The following is a 22,575-nucleotide window of genomic DNA, read 5'->3' on the forward strand; positions in this document are numbered from 1 at the left end:
GCTAAACCTTCATCAGACCATCAGGTCATTGGAGTCTTGGCATATCTGGTGGTAATTAATTTGCTTTACTTACCAACTGAAAATCATTACAACCCTTTTAAAAAAAAGAAAAAAACTCAGACCAGATAATGTTTTCACATGAGATGCTTTTCACAATTATCAAATCCTTTTCTGAGCATGTATAAGCAAATAAAGAAGTTTGATAAAGAAGTTTGCCTCTGTAGAGGGTAAATATTTTTCTTCTACAAAAATTGATTCTGGTACAGAGGAACCCTTGCCCACTGTGAAATCCTGCATACCTAACAAAACACTAACTTTAGTTCTTGGGCAATAGAGCTTCCTTAGCTTTCTGCATTATGGTGGAGCACTGACATTCTTGCATGTGATCCATTATTACAAAACTTGTCATCTTTGTTATTTCTGATCTTCTTAGTTAATCTTATCAGAACACCTACCTCTATCAAGATAAGACTTTGATTCTACTGCAGAAACTAATAAATCCTGGAGACCAGAACAGATGAAGCAGAAAAAAGCAGATCTCACCTGTTTGGTTTATTTCAATCCGTGAGCCATTGGTCACTTTGTCAATCAAGCGAATAAAGCTTGCTTCAAAATCTAAGGAGTAGAGCACAGACAAAATTATAAAGTTTCTTAAAAGTTTAACACCTTACTTGTACTTTTACCCTTTCCTGCCTTCCATGACAGTAACACTACTCTCACACTTCAAGTTGTGGTTTAATGCCACCACATGTGAAGAGGCATTTCTCCATAAAAACAGAGACGTTGATGTGAGCCTCCAAGCTTACAGGCATCTCAAATCAGCTGAGATGCCCTCAGATGTGGCAGCTAGACTAGTCACACTCCTTTCTCTGGCACACAACACAATACAAGTGGACATTTCTGACCATAGTGGCTTGAGGGATAGTTCTTGTCCAGGATAAAACCTTTGACAATTTACATTTTGCTCAGTACAGAGCAAAACATACAAATCATAGCAAACAGGATCCCATATATTGAAGCATGACAAGCTAATAACAGCTTCACATTATTCTCTGTAAAAGTGTTAGCTTAAAAGAAGTGAAGTTCTGCTGCATAGCTGTTCCATAAACAGAATTAGTTGTCTGCAGACTCTAAAATTTTCCATTTCCAAAACAATACTTAGGGCTAGAGAACCATAAATCTTCCCACTGCCTCTTTCCTTTCTTACTATGTTCACTATCTATAGCAGTTCATGTGGAAGTAATTCCTCAGTTTTTCTCCATTGTGTGGACTCTCACTCAGAGACAACGAAAAGGAGGAGAAAATTTAACCCAAAACAGCCAAAAATACCAACCAAAACGAAAAAGGAAATAACACCAAAAAAACTAACTGAAAAAAGCCATCCCAGGAAGAATATGCTAGTATTCTAGTATCTCAGCGTGGTACAGACTCAGTATCAAGGATGATAGGTGAATATATGCAGAATTCAAAACCCAGTTAGTTTTAAGAGCCAACAGCAACTGCATGATTGTTTGTAGGTTGCAGAACTCCCTTAGCAATAATCCTGTATTACTCCTTACAGGATAATCAGATTTTTCTTTCTATATGTGACTGTGGGATGTAATAGATTTGAACCACAGAGCTTCCTGCAGAATTTACAGTTTGTCAATATTTGCATAACATGACTGATGCCTCAGTCACACAATACTAGTTCTGCTCTCTGTTATGACAATTTCTAAACTATGACAGCTCACATGTTTATAACATTTATACGAGTTTATAAGCAATAGGGCATCTTCCGGTGCAAGAGTGCATCCTTGTCAGCACACATTTCACTCTCGGACAACACTAGTAGCAGAGTTTACAAAAGTTCCAGTCATGAAAAGCAAAAAGAACTGCATGTTGAATTATCAACAAATATCAGGACTTTTTGTTACTATTTTTCTGTTACAGTCATAGTTTACACTTGAACCCATACTTTCAAAAGGCAATTCAAACACTCTTTAAAAAGACGTGGCAATATCTACAAACTTCACCACGACCAAATGCTCCACAGTGATAATAAATACTTTGGATCATGGTAAATATTAAGTGCAGCACACTTAATGCTTTGGCAGTTGTAGAGTAGAATTTTTAGCTACACACCGAAGGCTCCTCAGGAGGCAAAGAAGCATCTACCCCTGTTTTGAACTTCATAACAGGGGTCCTTGTCCAAAAAATAACTGAACACCACAATAATGTTTCTTCCTAAAACTCTATCCTATTGTTTTCTTACTTCAGTTTACGATGGAATTCATCCTGGGATGTCAAAGGCTTTCTACAAGACTGACCATGATATTCCCTAAGAAAGCCTTCCCTTAAACAAATCTGCAGAAATGAGAATAAATTATTTCACCTCTTTCCTGTTTCAGCAAACCCTGACCAAAATCAAAGCATAAAGCGTGACCCACAAACACGGAGGACACGACGCTTGAGAAACGAGGGTTCGAGAGACAGGGAATTAATTCTGCCATCCCGACAGAGAAGTCACGGGGACGAGAACCAGCTCCGGGGCTGTAGAGAGGTTCACGCCGGGCAGCAAGGCGGTCAGAGCCCCGCCCGGCCGCTCCCGCACCGCCTCCGCCGGGCGAGCGGCGCTGTCCGCGGGGCGGGACGGGCGGACGGGCAGAGCCAGCCCCGTCCCACCGGGGCAGGGCAGCGCCAGTCCCTGATGGCCGCACTGGGGAAAAGGCATGACCCTGCGAAAGGCAGGGCTGCCGAGCCGAACCAGCGGGACGGGGATGGTACTGCCCCGTTTCCCCGCCCCGCCGCGCAGCGAGGGAGGCTGACGGCAGGAACCGGCGGGTGTGTGACAGCCTGCCTGCTCCGGCCTCCATCACCAGCCCTGCCAGCTCCCGTGCCTCTTCCTCCTCCTCCTCCCAACGCCCCGCGACCCACGTGTGCCAGCTACACCCAAGGCGGGTGCGCGGAGCGCTGGGGAAGAGCGCATCCACAGGGAGACACCGGGACGCAGCTGGGTGCCCCCGCCTCGGTGGGGCCCGCCCAGATGGAGCCCGGGCTGTCCCAGCCCCCAGTGGGGGTCTGCCCCTGCCCGGCAGCAGGTCCCGGGCACAGCCGGCGCCGGAGCCCCGCCGCCCCCCGACTTCCTGCCCCGCGGCCGCGGTGCCGCCGCTCACCGCGGAGGCCGGGGTCCTCCTCCTTGGCGCGGATCTTGCGGATCTTCAGCGGGCGCCCGCTGAGCGTGGCCAGCACCAGGCGCTGCCGCAGGAAGTTGCATCCCGTGTAGCTGAGGCACTGCGCCTCGCCCGCCGCGCCGCCCGCCATCCCGCTGCCCACGTGGTTGGGAACAGGAAGCGCTGGGACTCGGGCGGGGGCAAAGGGCAGGGGGCGGGCGGGCTGGGAGGGGTCGCACCGCCCCGTGCTCCGCATCCGCCGGGACCGCGGCGCCGCCGGCGGCGCTCGGCGGGGCCGTGGCGAGAAGCGCCGGGCTGAGCGTGTCGCGGCATGGGTGGCAGCCTCTGCCTTTTCCTCTGCTCTCCCAGCCTGCGTGTCTCCAGTTGAAACTTAAGGAGTGTGGAAGTGTCGGGAGATGCTCAGACTGGACCCCAGTGCCCGGCCCGCTGCTCCTCCGGGGGATGCGGGCTCTCCTTCGGCGGGCGGGTAAGGACGGTCCGGAGCGGAACGTGGTGCCTGCACGAGGATGCTGCCCCCACATCGGAATGAGTAATTTTCTGGGAAGGTGTTCCTTAGGCAGTTCTTTTCAGTAATTTATCTCTGGCTACCTTAAGGAAAACTGAGCGGAGTGAGTCCTGCTCGCGGTCCTTGGTACAGCCGGTTTGCTTACTGACAATGACAGAGTCCTGCCGTCCTTAAGGAGGAGACTGACTAAAGCTTTCAGTCTCTTATTTTAAGAGAAACGTCGATTACAGTGGAGGTGTGGCAATTGCAATTGTTAGGCTGCATTTACATGTCCATGAAAAGAAGTTTCTTAAGGGTGGAATAGTCTAGTTGGGAGGGATGTACAGGAATAATTTAGCCCAACTGCTTCACTTCAGAGCTGACCCAAGGGTAAAGCAGGTTGTGAAGGGCTCTGTCCAAATGCCCTTCTCACACTGACAGGCTCATCTGGCTTGATCACCCTCTCTATAGAGAAATGCTTCCTAATGGTGAGTGTGAACCTCCCCTGGCACAGCTTTGAGCCATTCCCACACATCCTATCACTGGATCCCAGGGAGAAGTGATCAGCCTCTCCACTTCCCCTCCTCAGGAAGCTGTAGAGAGCAAGGAGGTTGCCCCTCAGCCTCCTTTTCTCCCAGCTAGACAAGCCCAAAGCCCTTAGGAGCTCCTCACAGGCCATGGTATCCAGTCCTTCCACCAGCTGTCCTGTCCTTTTCCAGACACCTTCGAGGTCTTTCCCATCTCTGGAAAATGGTTCTGAAATGGTGGAGCCCAGACTGGCACCCAGCACTGGAGGGGAGGCCCTGTCCCATCTCTGGTCACCTCTTTGGAAGGCTGGGGATGCAGAGTTTGCTGCACCCAGGATGGGCTTTGGTGCACCCAGGATGGGCTTTGGTGCACCCAGGATGGGCTTTGGTGCCCTCCTGGCTGCCAGGGCACACTGCTGGCTGCCACAGAGCCTGTTGCCAACCAGCACCACCAGAGCCCTCTCTGCAACCCCAGAGCTGCCCCTCTCCCAGTTTAGGCTTGTGTCTGGCATTTCTCTATCCCAAGTGCAGAATCTGGCATTTTGACTTGTCATTTTCGTGTCAGTGGTGATTGCCCAGAACTCCACTGTATCCACATCCCCCTCTCTGCGAGGGCTCTTGTCCCTCAGAAGGGTCAACAGCACCTTCCAGTGTTGTACAGCAAAAGTCAGACAATATTCCTTACAAATTATAACCACTTTTTATTTTACTAAATTGTTTTCCAGAGACTAAAACGTTTTTTTAAAACCCATGATAGGCACACTTTACAGAAACTGAAGGAACTAAACCACTTATTATTAGCTGCTTGCTGACTTCAGTGATCAACATGCATGAGCATTTTGTTGTGTTGATACACTGGTCTGAAAGCTCTGTATCACAGAAAATCAGAATGATTTGGTTTGGAAGGGATCTTTAAAGATCATCTAGTCAACCCTCATGCTATGGGCAGGGACATCTTCCATGGGCTAAGTTGCTAAAAGCACCATCCATCCTGGCCTTCAACACTTACAAGTCCCCCCGGAATCCACAACTTCTGTAGGCAACTTGTGCCAGTGCCTCACCACCTTCACTGCAGAAAAATTCTTCTTTATGTCCAGTGTAAATCTACCCTCTTTCAGTTTAAGACTCTTACCCTTTGTCCTGTCACTACTCCTTAATAAAAAATCTCCCACTTGTCTCTCTGATAAGCCCCCTTAAATACTGAAAGACTGCAATGAGCTCTCACCAAGGCCCTCTCTTCTCCAGGCTGACCAATCTCAGCTCTTTCAGCCTTCCCTCAAAAAGAAATTATTCCAGCCCACTGATCATTTTGGTGGCCTACATCTAGATTGGCTGAATCAGGTCCATGTTGCAGAATCACAGAATCAAAACCACAGAATCAGAATCACACAATTGATTAGTCTGGAAAAGACCTTTGAGATCATCAAGTCCAAACATGACCAAACTTCACCTTGTTGACTTGACCATGGCACTGACTTCCACATCCAGTCTTTTCTTAAACACCTCCAGGGACAATGACTCCACCATTTCCTTTGGGGAGCACGTTCCAATGCCCAATCAGCCTTTCTGTGAAGAAATTCCTCATAATGTCCAACCCAAATGCTCCCTGGCACAGGTTAAGACTGTCCTCTTGTCTTTCCTGAACTGAAGACTCCATAGCTGGATGCAGAAATCCAGGTGGGGTCTCACAAGTGTGGAGTAGAAAAGGGCAATCATGCCCTTTGACCAGCTAGACACACTGCTCTTTATGCTCAAGTTCCATTTTTCACATACCGATATCCCAAATTTCTTCTCCACTTAATCCATTTATCGCCCAGACTGCACAGGTGCTGTGGATTTCCCAGACTCAGGTGCTAAGGCAAAAAATCAAACCCAGAAAAATTATACGTGTAAATCAAAAGACCACATTTGTTTGGAAACAAAGTGAAATTTTTTAAAAGAATAAAACAAAACAAAAGAACAAAATAAATTTTTTTAAAGGAAGCATATTGAGAAATTTATGGAAAATTAGGATCAACAAAATGGCAGCAGTTAAACAGCATTAGTTCATATATGCAATGCCCAAGATTCCTGAGATATGGGCAAAAATATCTAGAGCTATTCATGGTTCATGTGCAGATGAACCTCTCTGTCTTTTTAGAAAAAGAGAGTTTTGTCATGGACAGTTTTGTGAAATCAAAGAATTGTAACTTTCTGTGTGTAAGAAGTTAGTTGCCAGTTGCAGCTCTGATCATTCTGTTAGAAAATAACAGAAAAGAGGGTGCAGGTTGGGCAGCTGAAATTATTTTTTGTTGTGCACTGAGCAGAACTAAGAGAAAACTAAGTGTAAGGAAGGTAAAGGATGTACCTATCTTCTCAGAGCTAATAAATCTATGTCCAAACTTCACAAAATTTTTTTAAACTTTATTAATAAATCAGTGGTTTGTTTTTCTGCTTACAAACTATTAAATTCAGTCAAATCTCGGTGTAATTCCTTTGGGTTTCAGAATTTGTAGGATATTTTGGAATTCCAGATCAAACAATGCTAAACTTCATGATTAATGGAGAAAAAGTCTGGCACTTACTGTTTCCTATTTTCAGGGAACAATTTTGTTTTTAATTTCCTTCATTCACAGGCCTTTTAGACATAATTGCAGGGTAGTCGTTAAATAACAGTTTGCTGTGAGGTTGTGATATGGAATGTGATAGAGGATGAACACTCCCACTGGAATCAAGAGTGTCTTCAGCTGTCACATGGACACAGTTGTGTAAAAGGCTTTCAGATGCTGCTTCTGGAGCTATGAGCTTCACTGCATTGTCCGAACTCTGTATCTTAGATTTGTATTGAAAATGTCTATTCAACGGCATCTACTTTGAATTAACTCTCTGCTGTGGTTCATTTCTCTTCCTTTGTGTATGCCCCTACTCTCCCACACATGTATTTTTAGTTCTGTCCATCCTGTCCTTCTTCTGTGACTTCCAATTACTTGCTATCATCTGTTAACAATTTGCAAGTATTTGCTGCTTTATGTCAAGGCATGGGAAAACAAAACTGGGAAAACAGTCTTCCCCAAAAATTATTCCATTGGCAGCCATAATTTTCTCATGAAATTGAAATAAGATATTTCTGTAAAAAATCATTGGCAGACAGACTGAAAAACACAACTCTGCTGATATAATGTAAGTACCCCTGTAATGAAAGCTCTATCTGTCATAAAGATACCCAGTGACATAAAAAAGGGATTTTGTTTTCCTGGGAATGCTGGTAGCCTTCTGTACTAGAAGTTCAAGGATTTCTGGAGTCAGGAAAATTATTTTTATCATTTGCCTAGATGTGGCACAGAGAGACTGAGTGACACCTCAGAGTCACGTCATGATCTGGGCAGTTGTTACAATTTAACCTCACAATGTAAAGGTATTACTGGTTTACCTTTAATATTCAGAGAAATGTTAATATTCATTTGATCCAACCAGTGGTTGGAGAACATGACAGTCTGCTGATATTTTAATCATTTGACATAAATAATACAGAAAATGTCATTACAAAAATTTCCAAAAGAGATCTGCCTTTTGCTAATGTATGAGGGCTCCAAATACGCAAAAAGATAACAATTTTTTCTGAATTTCTGTTAATTTACATATCTCCCAATGTGGTTACTGCGCTGCAAAGAGAGAGAAAGGACAGCAACACACACGGACCTCTTTTGGGGAAAAAAGGCCAACTTTATTGTACGGACATCCTGTATTTAAAGTGTGTTATGTGCAGCTAGGACAGGACAGTAGCTCATTGGACGATTGGGACAAACATCCCCTGGGACAGCATGTCTGGATGTCCCACGGGAAAGACACCAGGTGTTAATCTTTATTATGAATTCCCTTCTGTTTTTCACCAAGTTATCACTCTGGGAGACTGCCTCCCTTAACTGAAGCTGTAGTCAGCTTGTCAGCCTGGGAATGGACCTGAGAGACAGGAGAAATCCAGGTCTGAAAGGAATTGCCAAGCTGCAATTTCCTAGCTCTCTAAATGTGTGTATCCACACTCCCCAGAGTTTTCACAGTCTCAGAAACAAAGCTATATGACTTCTCTCTTATTTGAACTTAATTTCTTTCCATTTATGTGTATTTTGAGGGATGTCTAAACAATCTGTGATGAGTGCTTTTTATAGGACTAAAATTAGAAACTCCAAATACAGTTCAAAAGAACCACTGGGACAACAGATATGTTTTTCAAATAATTAAAAATCCGTAGTTGAACATTATCAGCTTGTGTCTGCAACAAAGTATTACCATTGCTTGTAACAGGACATAAGCCTTGTACCAAGTTTTGAAGGCATCACAACAGAATCTTGTTAGATTTGCACTGTCTGAATGTTCTTTGATCTGCTTGCTGCTTTGGTTTGCTTCCTTTAATTGTGAGAGCAGTTTTGACAGGTTTTCTATGGCTAGTCAATTTTTCTTGTATTAATTGTTTCTTTTCTTGGATGCAGACCTGGATTTGCACACAACTGGTTTAGCAGAAAGGACAAGGAAGCTTTCTAATATTTGTGGTAGTTACCCAACAATACTAAAAGAATTCTGTATCAAACTCAGAAGAAAGGATTTAGATAGATTTAGACAGAAATTCTTTTGACAGTTTAAGGCTTAAAAAGCCTATTCAAAGCATTTCTTATGTTTGAAAAAATGCTGAGTAATATGAAAGATTATTTATTGGTAAGAACATTTGGATGTGCTTGAAACAAGATTTTGATTACTGTTCCATCACCATAAGGATTCTTCTATACTCAATAAGCAAGAGTTAAGTTTTTAATTTATAACTGTAGGTTACATGTGTATAGGATTAATCAGAATTCAGTACAAGTTGTGTTACATAAATATTGACTACTCTGTTGAGATGTGAATAATTAAGTCTGAATGAAGATGATAAAATGTCATTTTCCAAACATCATGAGGGCTGCAAAACCAAAACAAAACAAAAAAACCCACTTGCATATCTTTAAATACAGAAAAGCTGTGTAAAGATCTGTATACAAACTAGCGAACCATTGACCCATTTCTCCCATTATTTTATTTTCCACTTCTGAGTATGTCACAACTAGTCACAAAACTACTCGAGTGAGGTTTGGACTTCAGGAAAGATGAGGGAAAGGGGAGCAATAATTTCTTTTACTACCTATTTTCTGTAATCTAAGTGCCCACTTCTGTTCTGCAAAGGCTGTAAGTTAGTAATAACGTGTGTGTGTAGGAGAAGTGCCTTTCTATCCTTTTCCACCCCTTCCTCATGCATTTGTTATGAAGTTCAGAGAGGTTTCTAAACATTCTAACAAAGCGATTGTCTTAGCATTCCTGACTGGAGTTCTGAGCTGCTCAATAGGCTTGTAGAAAAGCTAAACCTCAGGCTTAATTTTTAAGAGGTAGGTAAATTATTGCTACTTTTTATACATGGTGGCATTGGAGATTAGAATTAATGATCTCTCTGATAAGTCTAGTTATTTTCTGGATATATATTTCATACAATACCCTCCATTTTACCATATATTTTCTTTAGGAAGATTTATTAACACATTTTGTGCACTTCCACCATTCAGAAGTCTCTGAAGTGTGGAGCTTAAAGCAAACAGTGTGACTTCTAGAATTTAAATGGCTTTTGTTGCCAAATTCTTTTAGGACTCTGGTGCTTTGGCAGACTGAGATGTTGCCCTGGCGACACTGCTAAAGGCCTGAATGTTTCACTCTTTCTTTCCTAGTACAATCTGGAATAGAGGTATTACTAGGTTAATTTATGAATGTTCACATTTCTCAATGTAATGAGACTTAGGCTCATAGTAAGCTCCATGAACTAAGCCAGTGCCTTCCTACTTAATTATTAAGGCAATTAATTTTGTTGACTAGGGATTTTTGGGGCTATATTCCCATTTCCTTGCAGTTCCAAAGTACCAAGCATCGATTTGATTATTTTCTTGTGACTTTGCTTGTTTCAGTGTAAAACTCTTGAAATGAAACAGTGTTTTAAATCAGGAAGCGGAACTCCATTAAAGTTTTTACTCTAGCTCTGTTTTCTGGTCACTTTTTCACTGTGACCTTTCTGGTACAGTGGTAGATATCCATCAGCATCTCCAGAACCTTTAGGAGGAAGGCTCACTTCTACTGTGGACGTGACTGTGCACACTCAGGAAATGGGACAATCTAATGTTTTGGCCAAAACATTGTGTTCCACTGTGGCTGAGAATCGCCAAATTGTATCTGTGGGAAAGGACATCTCGGAATGACAAGATTTTCTGGAGTTTGGAAGAACATTACTCAGAACAACCTGCAGCTGTTCACATTCATGTATCATAAACAAAACTCAGGCACAGCTCATTAAAAACGCAGCTGCCTGCTGCTAGACAGTGGGAGCTTATTTGTGAGAGACCAGCAAGAGCAGGGTGAAGAGGGGGTGAATGAGTGCAGTAAAATCAGCCACAGCCCCAGGGCACCTGGGCAGGGCAGTGGCAGCAATGGCACGTGTAGATAGCCAAGCAGTCATCAGGTGACAGCCAGGTAAGGAGCCACGTCCCAGCTCAGTCTGGGAAATCCTCATGATAGTTCAGGGAAGTGGTGGAATCACCATGTCTGGGGATATTTAAAAGGTGGACTTGTGTCAGTTTGAGGCATGGGTTAGGGATGGCCTCGCAGAGCTGGATTACTTGTGCTTTAAGGCTCGGTGACTCTTAAAGTCCTTTCCAAACCAAAGGACTCCTTGATCCTATGACTGAGAGGACTGATGGGTTAGGGGACCAGTCCACTTAGAGGACTGACTGACTGACTAAGGGGCTGACGACTTAGGGAGCAGCCAAAATGGGCCTCCTGGGCAGAGGGGTGCGGGGAAGCTGGTCAGCGCCGGTTTGAACAGGGATGCCTAAATGCGGTCTGATGCGACGTTCTAAGATGCACTTTGCTTTAGTTATCCTTTTATTATCCTTTTATTATTATCGTTAGTCATTCATCCCTTCCCCCCCTCCCTCCCCCTGCGCACTTACGTACAGAATCTTCCCTTCCTGCCGCTGATTGACAGCCGGAGAAGCCGCCGCTGCTTTTCCCAGGGAGGCCGGTCCCGGGCTGCCCGGCGGTGCGAGGCGGCGCTCCCCGGGAAGGCGGCGCTCCTGCCGCGCCCTGCTCGCCCGCGGCGGGAGGAGCCCCGGGAGCTGCGGGAGGAGCCCCGGGAGCTGCGGGAGGAGCCCCGGGAGCAGCGGGAGCAGCATGGTGGTGCCGCCGCTGCTGCGCGCCGTCATCATGGGCCCGCCGGGCTCCGGGAAAGGCACCGTCTCCGCTCGGATTATCAAGCACTTCGGCGTGAAGCACCTCTCCAGCGGCGACCTGCTGAGGGACAACATGCAGAAGAGGACAGGTGGGAATGGGGACGGGGACGGGGACGGGGGCGTGTGCCCGGCGGCGATCGCTCTTGCTGTCGCCGTCCCACGAGAGCGGTCCCCACGCAGGCAGCCCTGGGGAGCTCCCTGTGACCCAGCTCCGCTCCGGGAACGGGACACAGCGCACATCGCTGCCCCCGCCCCGCCCCGGCGCTCCCCTAGCCGGGTCTGCTGCTCCCCAGTGCCGCCTGGTGTGCCCCCAGCCAGGCAGAGGATGGCTGACTTCACACAGCTCTTCGGGGGCCGGTGGGCCCCTCACCTGCAGCCGTGGGTCCTCCGTACCCTGTCACTCGCCAGCCTCTTCATGAGCTGCGAAGCTCGGGGCTGTCTGGGGTTATCATGTTTTCCTTGTTTCGTTGTTTCCTCGTCTTGGGTGCTCTTTGTAAGCACCCACTGGTTTTTGTACGTGTTTCTAGTAGCTCTGATACCTTCTCATGGTTTCTCCAGATGGAAGCATATTAAAAGAGAAAAGTATTCACATCTTTTAACAGGCAGGCCAAAAGGAGGCGTTTTGGGCAATCAGATTTTTTGGGATGTTCATTAGATGGCTAGAAGTTGAGATACCTGGAACTGTTAGTAGCTATACCAAAATCAGGCCTAGGCATAACGGTGCTTTCAAAAAAAACCAACCCAAAACCAAACAACAACAACAAAACAAACAAAAACAACAAAAAAAACCCAACAAAACCCAAAACAAACAAACAAACCACACAAAAACTCCCCAACAACAAAACAAACAAACAAACAAAAACAAAAAAAAAGGCAAAATTTTGAAACCACATAGCCTTTAAAATTATTATTGTCTTATGAGTTCATATAATGTTTCAGTGTGGTCTGTGTTTACATACAGTGATGCTTATACTAGGTAAAGATATGAATTATTCTTGCTGTGTAGTCCTAGCTTGACCTCTGGCTTCAGCTGAGATACCACAGTTCCTCTCTCTGGTGAATTTTTGCAATGATGGAAGGTTCCCTCCTGACTTCCACATCTGCTTTTCTATATGGTGGGCTGAAAAACCTTGTAAGAACCATCTTAGGCTGCACGTGATGAAGTGAGAGTATTATTTTCAGCAACTTCAAGCTGTAAAATATTACTCACAAGCGAATGTATCGCTGTAGTATTATGTCTAGGTAACTGGCAGACTTAGTTTTGGAATACTCATAAGGATGTTTTAAGGTGAGGCAGTTATGATGTGATTTCCACATGTCTTCACACAAATTCTGTTCACTCAGTAAGGATAATTACTTCAGTACAGTGACTGACTTTACTATAGTTGATATGGTAGATATTGTAAGTTAAGAATTTGCTAGGCACACAGCTGCATAGACATACCTGATCATGTTAATGCCATTTCTATTTGGTTGCACAACCATAAGCTTTTTTTTACAGAAAGTCACAAAACCATTCTGTTGTGAACTTTCAGTGTAAGACTTGATGGGTAGCCATTCCAAGAAAACAAAGGAGATGTTATTTTACCAAGTGTTTTGAGGTTTACAATGTTTACTAAATACTTTAGGTTTTGTGCAAGACCATAAGAACACCAAAATAATGCTGAAGGTTGTGTGAGAAGAGGAAATTGCAAGTGGAAATATCATATTGCTTGAATTGAGGTTGGGAGCCTGGAGTGACGGAGAGAGAAGTTATTAAGCAAAGAATTCTGGGTGGGTTGGACAGATGAAAAACTGTGAAGGAGAGCAAACATGTGAAATGGAAGTTTAGCAGATACATTAAAATCCATAATATGAGGAAAGAAGTCAGTGGACAGCTTAAGAGGCGAACTTTGCTCTAAATTAGCTGCAGCAGAATTTACCGGAATCTGCTACAGAGTTTCTCATTCACTAGTAAACCCAGGCGAAACTCCACTGCAATTCATTGAAAGTCAGTCACTGGTTGCAGAAATGGTTCCCAGAGGGTTGAGATGAAATATGAGCTAGCAGGACTAGGCAGTACACTGAAAATAGGAGAACAACTGAGAGGCAACTCAGAGAGCCTTGACAAATTCAGTCAAGGCAAAGATCCATGAGACTTGATTATAATAGAGGAGTCCTGCAATTTCCAGCTCCTTGGGAAAGGAGTTACACTAAAATGGGCAGTTAAAACCCCTGGAAAATTAGATGTAGTTAACAATAGTTATATGGTGCAAATTTTGCATTTGCTTGTCTTGTCTTGTGAAAATGGACATTGTTGAAAAGTCCTGCTGAAGATGAGTGTCCCTATCATTCTGCAGTTATTATCATATTCTTCTGGACAGTGGAGAGTCTGTGACCACCTCTCCGAGGTAATTATTGTCTGATTAGGGTTAGAGCTTGATTGCTGTAATGTAGTTAGAACATGCCAAACCTCTGTAAAACCACGGAATACGGATACCTGTCATCACCTACAAAGGAACGCAAGCTGTGTTACCTGTAATTCTGAAGATTGCCATGCCTGTAGTGGTTTCAGACCCAACCTGAAAAAACCCAGAACTAATTGAAACCTACTAAACCCTAAGAAATCCCACTCCCCACAGCGGGGGTGGAAGAAAAGAAAGCTATGAGCTCGTGTTCAAATTTTTTGTCCTGATAGATGACTGTTTGGGTATAATTGTGCCTATTTTTTTCTTCTGCAGTAGTGATTTTCTAAGTAACCTGAGTTCTGTAGAGAGAGACAAAAGGCAGTGTGTTTCAAGCTCTATTGGTCTAATAATAGCTTGCTGTATTCTAAATCTTTCTGGGCCCAAAACCTCATTAATCTTTCCAAAGTAAGTTAGAATTGTTACCTGTGAACCTTGCCATGCACATATTTTTAGATCACTCTGGCTAGATCAATGCTGCAACATAAATCAGTAGCAGAACCAAGTATCAAGTCCACATTAAACTATCTAGACGTGATTTATTCCTTCTTCCAACCTACTTTTGCAGGGTACATGGTTCAAAGCACACTAGAATAATAAATGAGGTATGAAGAAGGAAGGTAGGGAAAAGAAGAGACACTTTGTACTCATGCAGACAGTCACCTTTCCAGTTTGTGATGTGCTGGAGGACTTAGGAACCACAGTCTGACTCTTTTCTATATAGTGAGCATGTTTTGAAGTCTGGCCAAGGTGCACAGTGCCTATTTCTAAATGATCTTTGTACTTTTCAAAGCCTGACTACAGACATGAACAGGCAGTAAGGGGAAACTGCTCTTCTATTTTTTTTCCTCATCACTAAAGCTACTACTTGCATTATTTGAGGGCATGTACTGCTTTTAGTTGCCTCATCTGAAGAAGGGCCTCTCTCCTGTTGCACATTCCATGCACTGAGTGATGGTATTTGTCATTGCTTTCTGCTGAAAGTGGTTGTATCTGGTGTGGATATGTCACTCCCTCCCATTTTCTCTTCTTTAGTTTTTTGTAACTAGATCTTAACTGGCTGCAAGCAAAGGCTTCTACATATCCACAATAAAACCCATCTAGCTGCTGCTCTGGGTTACTTAACATAATTGGGTAATTGTTTTCTAAATGAAAGACACAGAAACTTTGTGCCTAGGACACGACCCAGGGAACTGAATTTCTTCCTGGCTATACCCATGATTTGGGTGAACTACAGCATGCTACTGCCTGCCATGTAGGAGTATGGTGTGATAGCTGGAACTATGATTCATGGATGGAATTTTAGTGAGCCAGTGGGATAAATGACTGATACTAAAGGTTAGTCAGTTCCATGGGAAAATGCTAGTTTCTCTGTGGCCCCATAAATAGTGTACAGTATCTATAAACATCCTCTTGCAACTCCAGTAATCATAAAAATACGTATCTGGCAAGTGTGTCCCACTGCAGACTGCTTTCTTAAATGCTGAAGGCATTTATGCTTTTAGTAAAGCCTAAGTGTAAGTTAGTAACCAGCCACTAAGCTGACAAAATAACTTTCTTTTCAGGAAGTCTGAGGGCTGATATCTTAATAAACCTGTATCCTTTTTATTTCTTATTTTGAAGAAATGGCTCTTGGCTAATGGCCTCTCCTCACTTTAGTTTTTGGAACTTCATATTTCAAATACATACTAGGAAATTTACTCAAAGGCTGTGAAGATAGAGGTGTGTTCTGCCCTACAGCTTCATCTAATTAATCTGATACATATTTGCATGGTAAGATCCTAGCTGGTCTTCCAGACATTTTTTAATTTTGGCAAGCGTGCCGTCTGTCTGGTTTACAAATTTTCTGTGCCATCCCGATCAAAACATTTTTTTTTGCAGACTTGTGGGCTCTTTTTCACTTGCTGAAGGTCAGAGATAATATATTGCAACTTTTACTTTTGCAGAAGTGGGAATCCTTGCCAAGTCCTACATTGATCAAGGACAGCTTATTCCAGATGACATCATGACACAACTAATGCTGAATGAGATAAAAGGTCTAGACCGGTACAACTGGCTATTGGATGGTAAGTGATCATGTTGGATATCACTATATATGGAGAGAAAAACTCTCTAGAAAACTGATGACTGCTTTGGTCACTGGCTGCCAGTTTGTTGTGAAACTTTCAGCAGATAGTCTGCCCCAGTTTCTTCGGCTGACAAATGCTTTGGGTGTATCCTGCCTTCAGAACATTACAAGGATATTTAACTCATGTTAAAAAGAGTAGTTCAACATTCCAGAAAAATTTCAAACTGGCAACTGATATTTTTCATGATAATTCATATGGCATTTCCCGCTTAAAATAGGCATTTAGAAGTGTCTTTTTTAAAGTATTTTCTTACTAAAGTCCTTGGGGAATGGAAAACTTTTGAAGGATGGGGCTTTGGAATTACTTGAATAGCAAGGTAGGAATGTGATGCAGTAACAAGATAAGTATGGAAAAGTACTGCAGCAGTGTGGAGTGTAATAAAAACCATTGCTCAATTGACCTAGAAGGTCTCCTTCATTTGCTGTTTGGTTCTGTTCTTCAGAGTGAATTGTTTTGCACTTCTGCAGTGTAAGCTCATTGCTTCAGCATTCACTCTAGAGAGAAAATGCATTTGCTGCTGTCTTCATGAACTGGATGGCTCTTATTATTCTAGCCCATGGGAGTACAGTTGGATGCCCAGCACAAAAATAGTGTCTAGGGTGGATGCATGTTTTTTCAGACTCTAGTCACAATCTACTTTCAGTAGATGAAACAAAAAAGTTATTGATGTGGCTTTCTATTTGGAGGGAGTGAAAAATCCACAGTGGTCTCTGTCCCTTAGTGGTTTATTATATTTGTATAGTTGCTCCTATGTACAGTGCTATGTTCTTGTTCTGTGGCTTTAGTCACAGTTGGGTTCCTTCCCGAGATAAAGGCTTCATTCCCACAATGAACAGTACAATGAGACCTAAACAATAAAGCAACGAATGGAGATGTTGATTTTATTTCTTTAGTTCCGGGTTCCATGCAGGCACAGTCCCAGTCTTGTGGATCTGGATGTGTAGCAGTTTTGCTGTGCCCACTGGCAGCTCTCAGCAGGAGGATTGTGTCGAGGCCATATGAGAATAAATCAATTTTTGCTGCATGTTAATGTGCTCCTGCCTTTAATTTTTTGGAGCAGAAATTTTGTCTGCATCAGCATTTGTAATGAGACTCAGAATTACAATAGGGATAGCTCTGGCATAATGAGCTTGACAGGAATGACACTGCTCTGTTGAAATATGTTAACCTGAAATCTTTAGTTTGGTAACTGCAATGCAGAGCAAACAGACAGGGTCAGTTATCTCAAACCAGAGCTGCTGAACTGCTTTTATGCTCACTTTGCCAAACACCCATTTACTACCTTACAATAGGTTGGTGGCCTCTAGAGTAACAGCAGATGTAGCAGTCTGAGTCATATGTGTCCGTGGGTATAATCCATTTAGATTTATGTGCTGTATAATCTAGAGTACTTTTCTCTGTGTTCCTGGAATCTTCATAATTCATTACATCTTGCAGATCTTTTTCTGTATAGAGAAAACACTATATAGAACATGCCAGTTCAATTTCAATGAAATGCTATTATAAAGGCACTTCAATTTGTTGAGAAATTTTCTCATTACTCAGTACCAAGCAAACTCATTTCCCAGCTGCATAACTTAGAAGCATGGTGCTGCTAATAGTAAGAAAGAACAGCAGTTCTTGAACTCTGTTCAATAGCAGTGTTGAAGACCTGGCTCTTCCTCTGCTCTTAGCATTTAGAAGCACTTCCATGAGATAATGCGAATATGTGAGAAATAGGATGAGGACAGCTCATGACTGTGATGCAAACCAGGTGCAAGAGACTTAATGCACAAGCAAGCACTTGGTCTGAGTTAATCAGCTCTGTCTTTTGGTAATATTTTTCCTTACTCATGCAATGGACACATAACCAATATTATGCAGGAGTTTCTTAAGTTTCTACCTATCAGTACCTGCCTTTATGGAGAAGTTTACTTGTACAGTAGGATGCAAATTACAAACTACTGAAGAACATGACACTATGCTAGAGCTTTTTGAGGAGAGGAATTGTTCCAGTGAATATAGGATGCAACAGCATGTTCTGCAGTAGCTTTGACCACTGAAGGTCTTGTGCTTAATTTTTAATTTCAAATTCTTTGTGGAGACCTTGGCTTTCTTGTTCTTTGTTCACACTGCATCCCTCCTAAGTTCCACTAGATTTATCTAATAGTTTAGATAGGGCATAGAGTAGGGAGCCACAGACTTCATGGGACAAAATGCAGCATCTTTGAAGTGAAGAGACAGGTTCCTGATGAGCCTGAGTGTTCTCACAGTCATCATATCTGAGGGCAGTTTGATACACTAAATTTTTTAGAGCCCTTCTAAATCCTAGACTGCCTCTGGTAAATGTATTTGGCTTACTGCAAATGAATAGAACATATTTGTAATGGCCACCACCTTAAGCCAGACTTACACAGCTGTGGAAGTAAGAGATATCATAAGTATTTCTACATTGCTCTGACTTCTGAGTGAAACATTTCACTGGAGCTTTTATTACTCCAAATGTGTATACAGTGCTTTTATGTAGTGTAGTGGTACGTGGTACATAGGAATATGAGGGGGTTTTGCACTTACTTGTTGCACTGTTGGGAAGATTAGCTGAAATGAAGAAATGAAAGCTGGGAGACATTTAAAAAGTTAAAATACCATGATACACTGAAAGATACTGGAAATTCTGGTGTTTCTTCCATCTTTATAGAATATGACAATGCTTTTTGGGTTTTTTGCTATGTAACAATTATTTTCTCTAATGACTCAATCCAGGTAATTTTTACTATAACTCTGCTTTTGGAATTTTATGAAGTTGTTTTCTTTAAAAAGGTTTCCCCAGAACAGTTGCTCAGGCAGAAGCCCTCGATAAAGAATGTCACATAGACACTGTGATTGACCTAGACGTGCCATTTGAGACCATAAAGTGTCGGCTTACAGCACGGTGGATCCACCCTGCCAGTGGCAGAGTCTACAATCTTGAATTCAGTCCTCCCAAAGTGCAGGTAAGCAACATGCATTGGCATTGGCACTAAATAAGTGCTCCATTGTGTTTGCTAGCTGCAGTAAAATAGCAGCTCAGAAGAAAAAGGCTCCTTTCGTTTCTTGGGAGCACAGAATCTTTCTGGTAACAACATGCTGGCATGAGGCTATGTTAGTGACCTGGTAGAACCTCAAGCTGGTCGACAACGTATTTGTCCCCTGCAGAGCAGAACACCATGGTGTTTTGTAAGCTCCTGTTAAAGCTGTTCACTGATCTGGAATACTGTCTGCCTTGCCCACTGGCACAGGATCTGGGCATGACCTTAGCCTGTTTGCAGCCTGTACAGTCCAAAAACGTAGCTTTCTTTTCCTTCCTCTAGAGGAGTCACGCTTTATATATGGGAAACACCAAACCACCAGTCAGAGGAATCCACTTAATGCTTTCCTTGTGTTTATATTTAACCAGGATGGGTATTTTCAAGGGAAGAGCTGCTGTACTGCAAAACTGGATGTAGAAACTTTCAAGTCAGGGAAGCTTTTCAACAGATTTAAGAACATTACTTGAGATATCCTAAAGAGAGCTTGAAGATAAAGATTGTACATTGTTACCTTAAATGTTTTTAAGAACAAGGATTTGCTTTAGTGCAACTCAGCTAAAACTGTATTTCATCCTTAACTCTAAATAACTTAGCTGTTGTGGCATCACATTTCACCTGGAAGCTCTATTAATTTACATCAGAAGCACAGCAGGCCCTGTAGTTTTTGGATTTCAGTGTTGCAGGAAAAGAGGCCAGCTTGAAATACCAGGTAAGGACTGGAAGTGAGAAACTGAAAATATTGCCTTTGTTTTGTTTAAAACAAGATGTTTAAAATCATGGTTATTTTCAATTGCAGAAGAGCACAGACAAGATGGAACAGAGAATTATCAGACTTACCAGAGTAGGCTTCAGCTGCCAGAGCTTTGCTGTTAGGAACTGCTTTACCTTTCACTAATTAGCAGACTTATCACAACACAGTGGACTGCAGTACTTAACATGAAAACATGGCATAGAGCTAAACAGGTGAAATGCACTTGTCTCAATTATCTTAATAGACTTGCAAAATGCTTACTTACTTAAAAGGAACAGAAATTCACACATTAGGTCCCTACCTCTGTAGGGAAAGCTTCAGCTGAATCTTATGCAATTTTTTGTACAGCTGTTGCTAAATGGTAACTCTTGCATTTTGTAACGTCAAATCAAAGGGCCATTAACTCCTCTGCACATTTTAGTATTTTCAAATGAAGGTGCAGTTAGTCTAATTTCCTATTTACAGGAATGTATTACCAACAATACTGTTTTCCCTTGTACGTGAAGGTTTTGTCTTCATATTCCCCATATTCTACGAATGCTCTAGAGAGCAAATTGGTCAAGTTACTATGACCTTATATTCACTGGCAATACTGAGAAAATATTTTTAACTAACATACTGTTCAGACTGTTTTACTGGAAAGTCAACAACTTACATTCCAGATAAGAACATAGGCAGCAACCTCTCTCTTTATAAGCAGAAATCTATACCCTGATTAAGTGGAAATTTAATCATAATTTAAATAGAAAATCACACAAAGCATACTTAAAGAGAAGTTAAGAACTCTGGTGTTTGCTTTTAACCATGATTAGGGCATTGATGACGTTACTGGTGAGCCGCTTGTTCAGCGCGACGATGACAAGCCCGAGACTGTCAGCAAGAGGCTGCAGGCTTATGATGCACAAACAAAACCTGTCCTAGAATATTATCGGTAAGTAGTAAAATCTGTTCTTCCACTTTCCAAAATTATATTGTGCATCAGCATAGTGAGGAACAGATCTCTCCAGTTACAGAATATATTATACCACAACAGTGAGTGCAGTGTGAGTAGCTATGTAGCTTTCATGAACTCAGTAAGAAATCAGTAGAATGAGTATGGTTTTCCAGTGTTATATGAGACCTTCTGGAATCTATTTGGTAAAACAGCCTGTCACTGCAGCCAGTACTGTTCTGAGCAACAACAGCTGTGGTGGGTGAGGTAACAGAGACAGTTCCTTTTTTTTTTTTTTTCACAAGAATTTACAGTATTTTGTTTTCTAGATGTATAAGTAGAAGCTCTTCTAGCAAGTGCAAGGGGTCAAGAAATGATAAACAAATAGGGAAACTGTTAATGAGGATTTAAATGTGGCTGTTCTAAGAACAGGACTGTGATCGCACCCAGCTAGCAAGACTCTTTGAGAATAAGTAGCTAATTCAGAATTGTCATTTGCATTGTGGAGTGGAAACAAATTACTAGTTATTTTAAAAGTCAAAATTATACACAATGTTTCTCTTGATGTAAAGCTGCAAGTATCATACTGCTAATATATAGGAGGTCACTATGTAGAGCTTTAGTCTTACCTCACCTAGACAAAGAAATCAGACTCTGACAACATCAATGATTGTCCTTTCTGTATTTCCATATTCACCACCCTTCATTGTATTCTTCTAGGATTGTTGAGCAGAAAACAAGAAGCTCCATCTTTGGTGTGGTTAGGTTTGAAGAACTTTGTCTAGATTGACAATGATATTCCCAATTCTGTTCAATTTCTAAAGTGAAAATGCCTCAGACCACCACAGTAAAACAGATGCCTAAGCTGTTAATCCTGGTAAAAACATACCTGACAGATAAAACTAGCTCTACAACTAATTCAGAATAACTTATTTGTGCGTGGTTATTTTGCTTGTCCTAATGCACATTCTTTGATCCATGAGGTGCAACCAATAATACCCAGGTTAGTCTGGACAATGGTTGTACAGCACGTGCTGTGTGACAACATTGCTACTTTATCCTGTTTGTGATTAAGTGCTCTGCAGACAGCCATCAGTTTCATTAACTGATGTGGTCAGTAGCTAACTGTTTGAGGAACAGAGAAATGAATGTACAGCCTGCATTTCCAATGCTACAGCTATTCTTGGTGTTACATCACATGTGTATTTTCACACTCCTGCCATGGTAATCTTCAAGTGAGGTGGAGATTTTTGAACAATTAAACAATTTGACATCTGTAATGCTTTCTTCTTTGTCTTCCTTAGGAAAAAAGGGCTATTGAAATCCTTTTCTGGAACAGAAACCAATAAGATCTGGCCACATATCTATGCTTTCCTTCAAACCAAGTTGCCAGATGTGAGCCAGAAGGATGCTGCCAACCCCAGGTGAAAATAGGTCAAACTTCTGCTCCTTGCCATAGCTCACACCTGATTATATAAGATTCCGCAATCACGGACTTGTCCAAGTAGTCTACCACACTCATCAATAATTGATGTCCAATGCTGTCCTTAACTTACTTTATGGTAAAATTTTGTTGCCTCTGGTTATCAATTTAATGCTGATTTTTTTTTTAATATTAAATATACATAATTTAAAAAATACAGTAACTGTCTTTAACAAAAGCAGGTGCTCTTGTGTCTCTTATTTGGAAAATATGTTTGCAGTATTGATTGGTGAAGGAAACACATTTCAGAATACAGCTTAATTAGAAAGTGCATTGACTGATTTACTCAAGTCAGTAAATGAAGTCATGGCAAGGACATGAAAGCACATTTC

General features: G+C 42.3%; 2 protein-coding genes and 1 long non-coding RNA gene across 6 annotated transcripts in view; 1 reads left to right on the forward strand and 2 right to left on the reverse strand.

Annotated features, from left to right (window-relative positions):
* Positions 1–3,348, reverse strand: part of RCL1 (RNA terminal phosphate cyclase like 1) — a 30,406-nt gene extending 27,058 nt beyond the window's left edge. Inside the window, exons 1-2 of one of the 2 annotated variants that reach the window (XM_014879257.2) lie at positions 3,156–3,348; positions 544–615 (exon numbers count right to left, since the gene is read on the reverse strand). In XM_014879257.2, coding sequence (XP_014734743.1) covers positions 544–615; positions 3,156–3,303 — 220 coding nt within the window. In that variant the 5' untranslated portion in view covers positions 3,304–3,348. Of the gene's footprint in view, positions 1–543; positions 616–2,374; positions 2,508–3,155 lie in introns of those variants that run through there. The other variant, XM_088155886.1, reaches the window with a different exon arrangement.
* A 70-nt stretch (positions 3,349–3,418) lies between these two features.
* Positions 3,419–22,421, forward strand: AK3 (adenylate kinase 3). Of its 2 annotated transcripts, none has more exons than XM_088155887.1 (5): positions 3,419–3,639; positions 15,849–15,968; positions 18,831–19,003; positions 20,642–20,760; positions 22,065–22,421. In XM_088155887.1, exons 1-5 carry the CDS (start codon positions 3,615–3,617, stop codon positions 22,186–22,188), a joined length of 561 nt encoding a protein of 186 aa, XP_088012013.1. In that variant the 5' UTR covers positions 3,419–3,614; the 3' UTR covers positions 22,189–22,421. The 2 variants fall into 2 exon arrangements, with proteins under 2 accessions (XP_088012013.1, XP_014734872.1); XM_014879386.2 differs by lacking the exon at positions 3,419–3,639 and adding an exon at positions 11,302–11,547.
* LOC148219846 (uncharacterized) lies at positions 4,866–11,280 on the reverse strand. Of its 2 annotated transcripts, none has more exons than XR_015799203.1 (2): positions 11,180–11,280; positions 4,866–6,037 (listed from the first exon to the last, which is right to left on the reverse strand). It is a non-coding gene; the product is annotated as an uncharacterized LOC148219846 (long non-coding RNA). The 2 variants fall into 2 exon arrangements; XR_015799204.1 differs by having other exon boundaries at positions 11,184–11,273.
* Positions 22,422–22,575: the final 154 nt, after the last annotated feature.

The sequence above is a fragment of the Sturnus vulgaris genome, chromosome Z, assembly GCF_052056855.1.
Source record: "Sturnus vulgaris isolate bStuVul1 chromosome Z, bStuVul1.hap1, whole genome shotgun sequence".
Lineage (NCBI taxonomy): Eukaryota > Metazoa > Chordata > Aves > Passeriformes > Sturnidae > Sturnus > Sturnus vulgaris.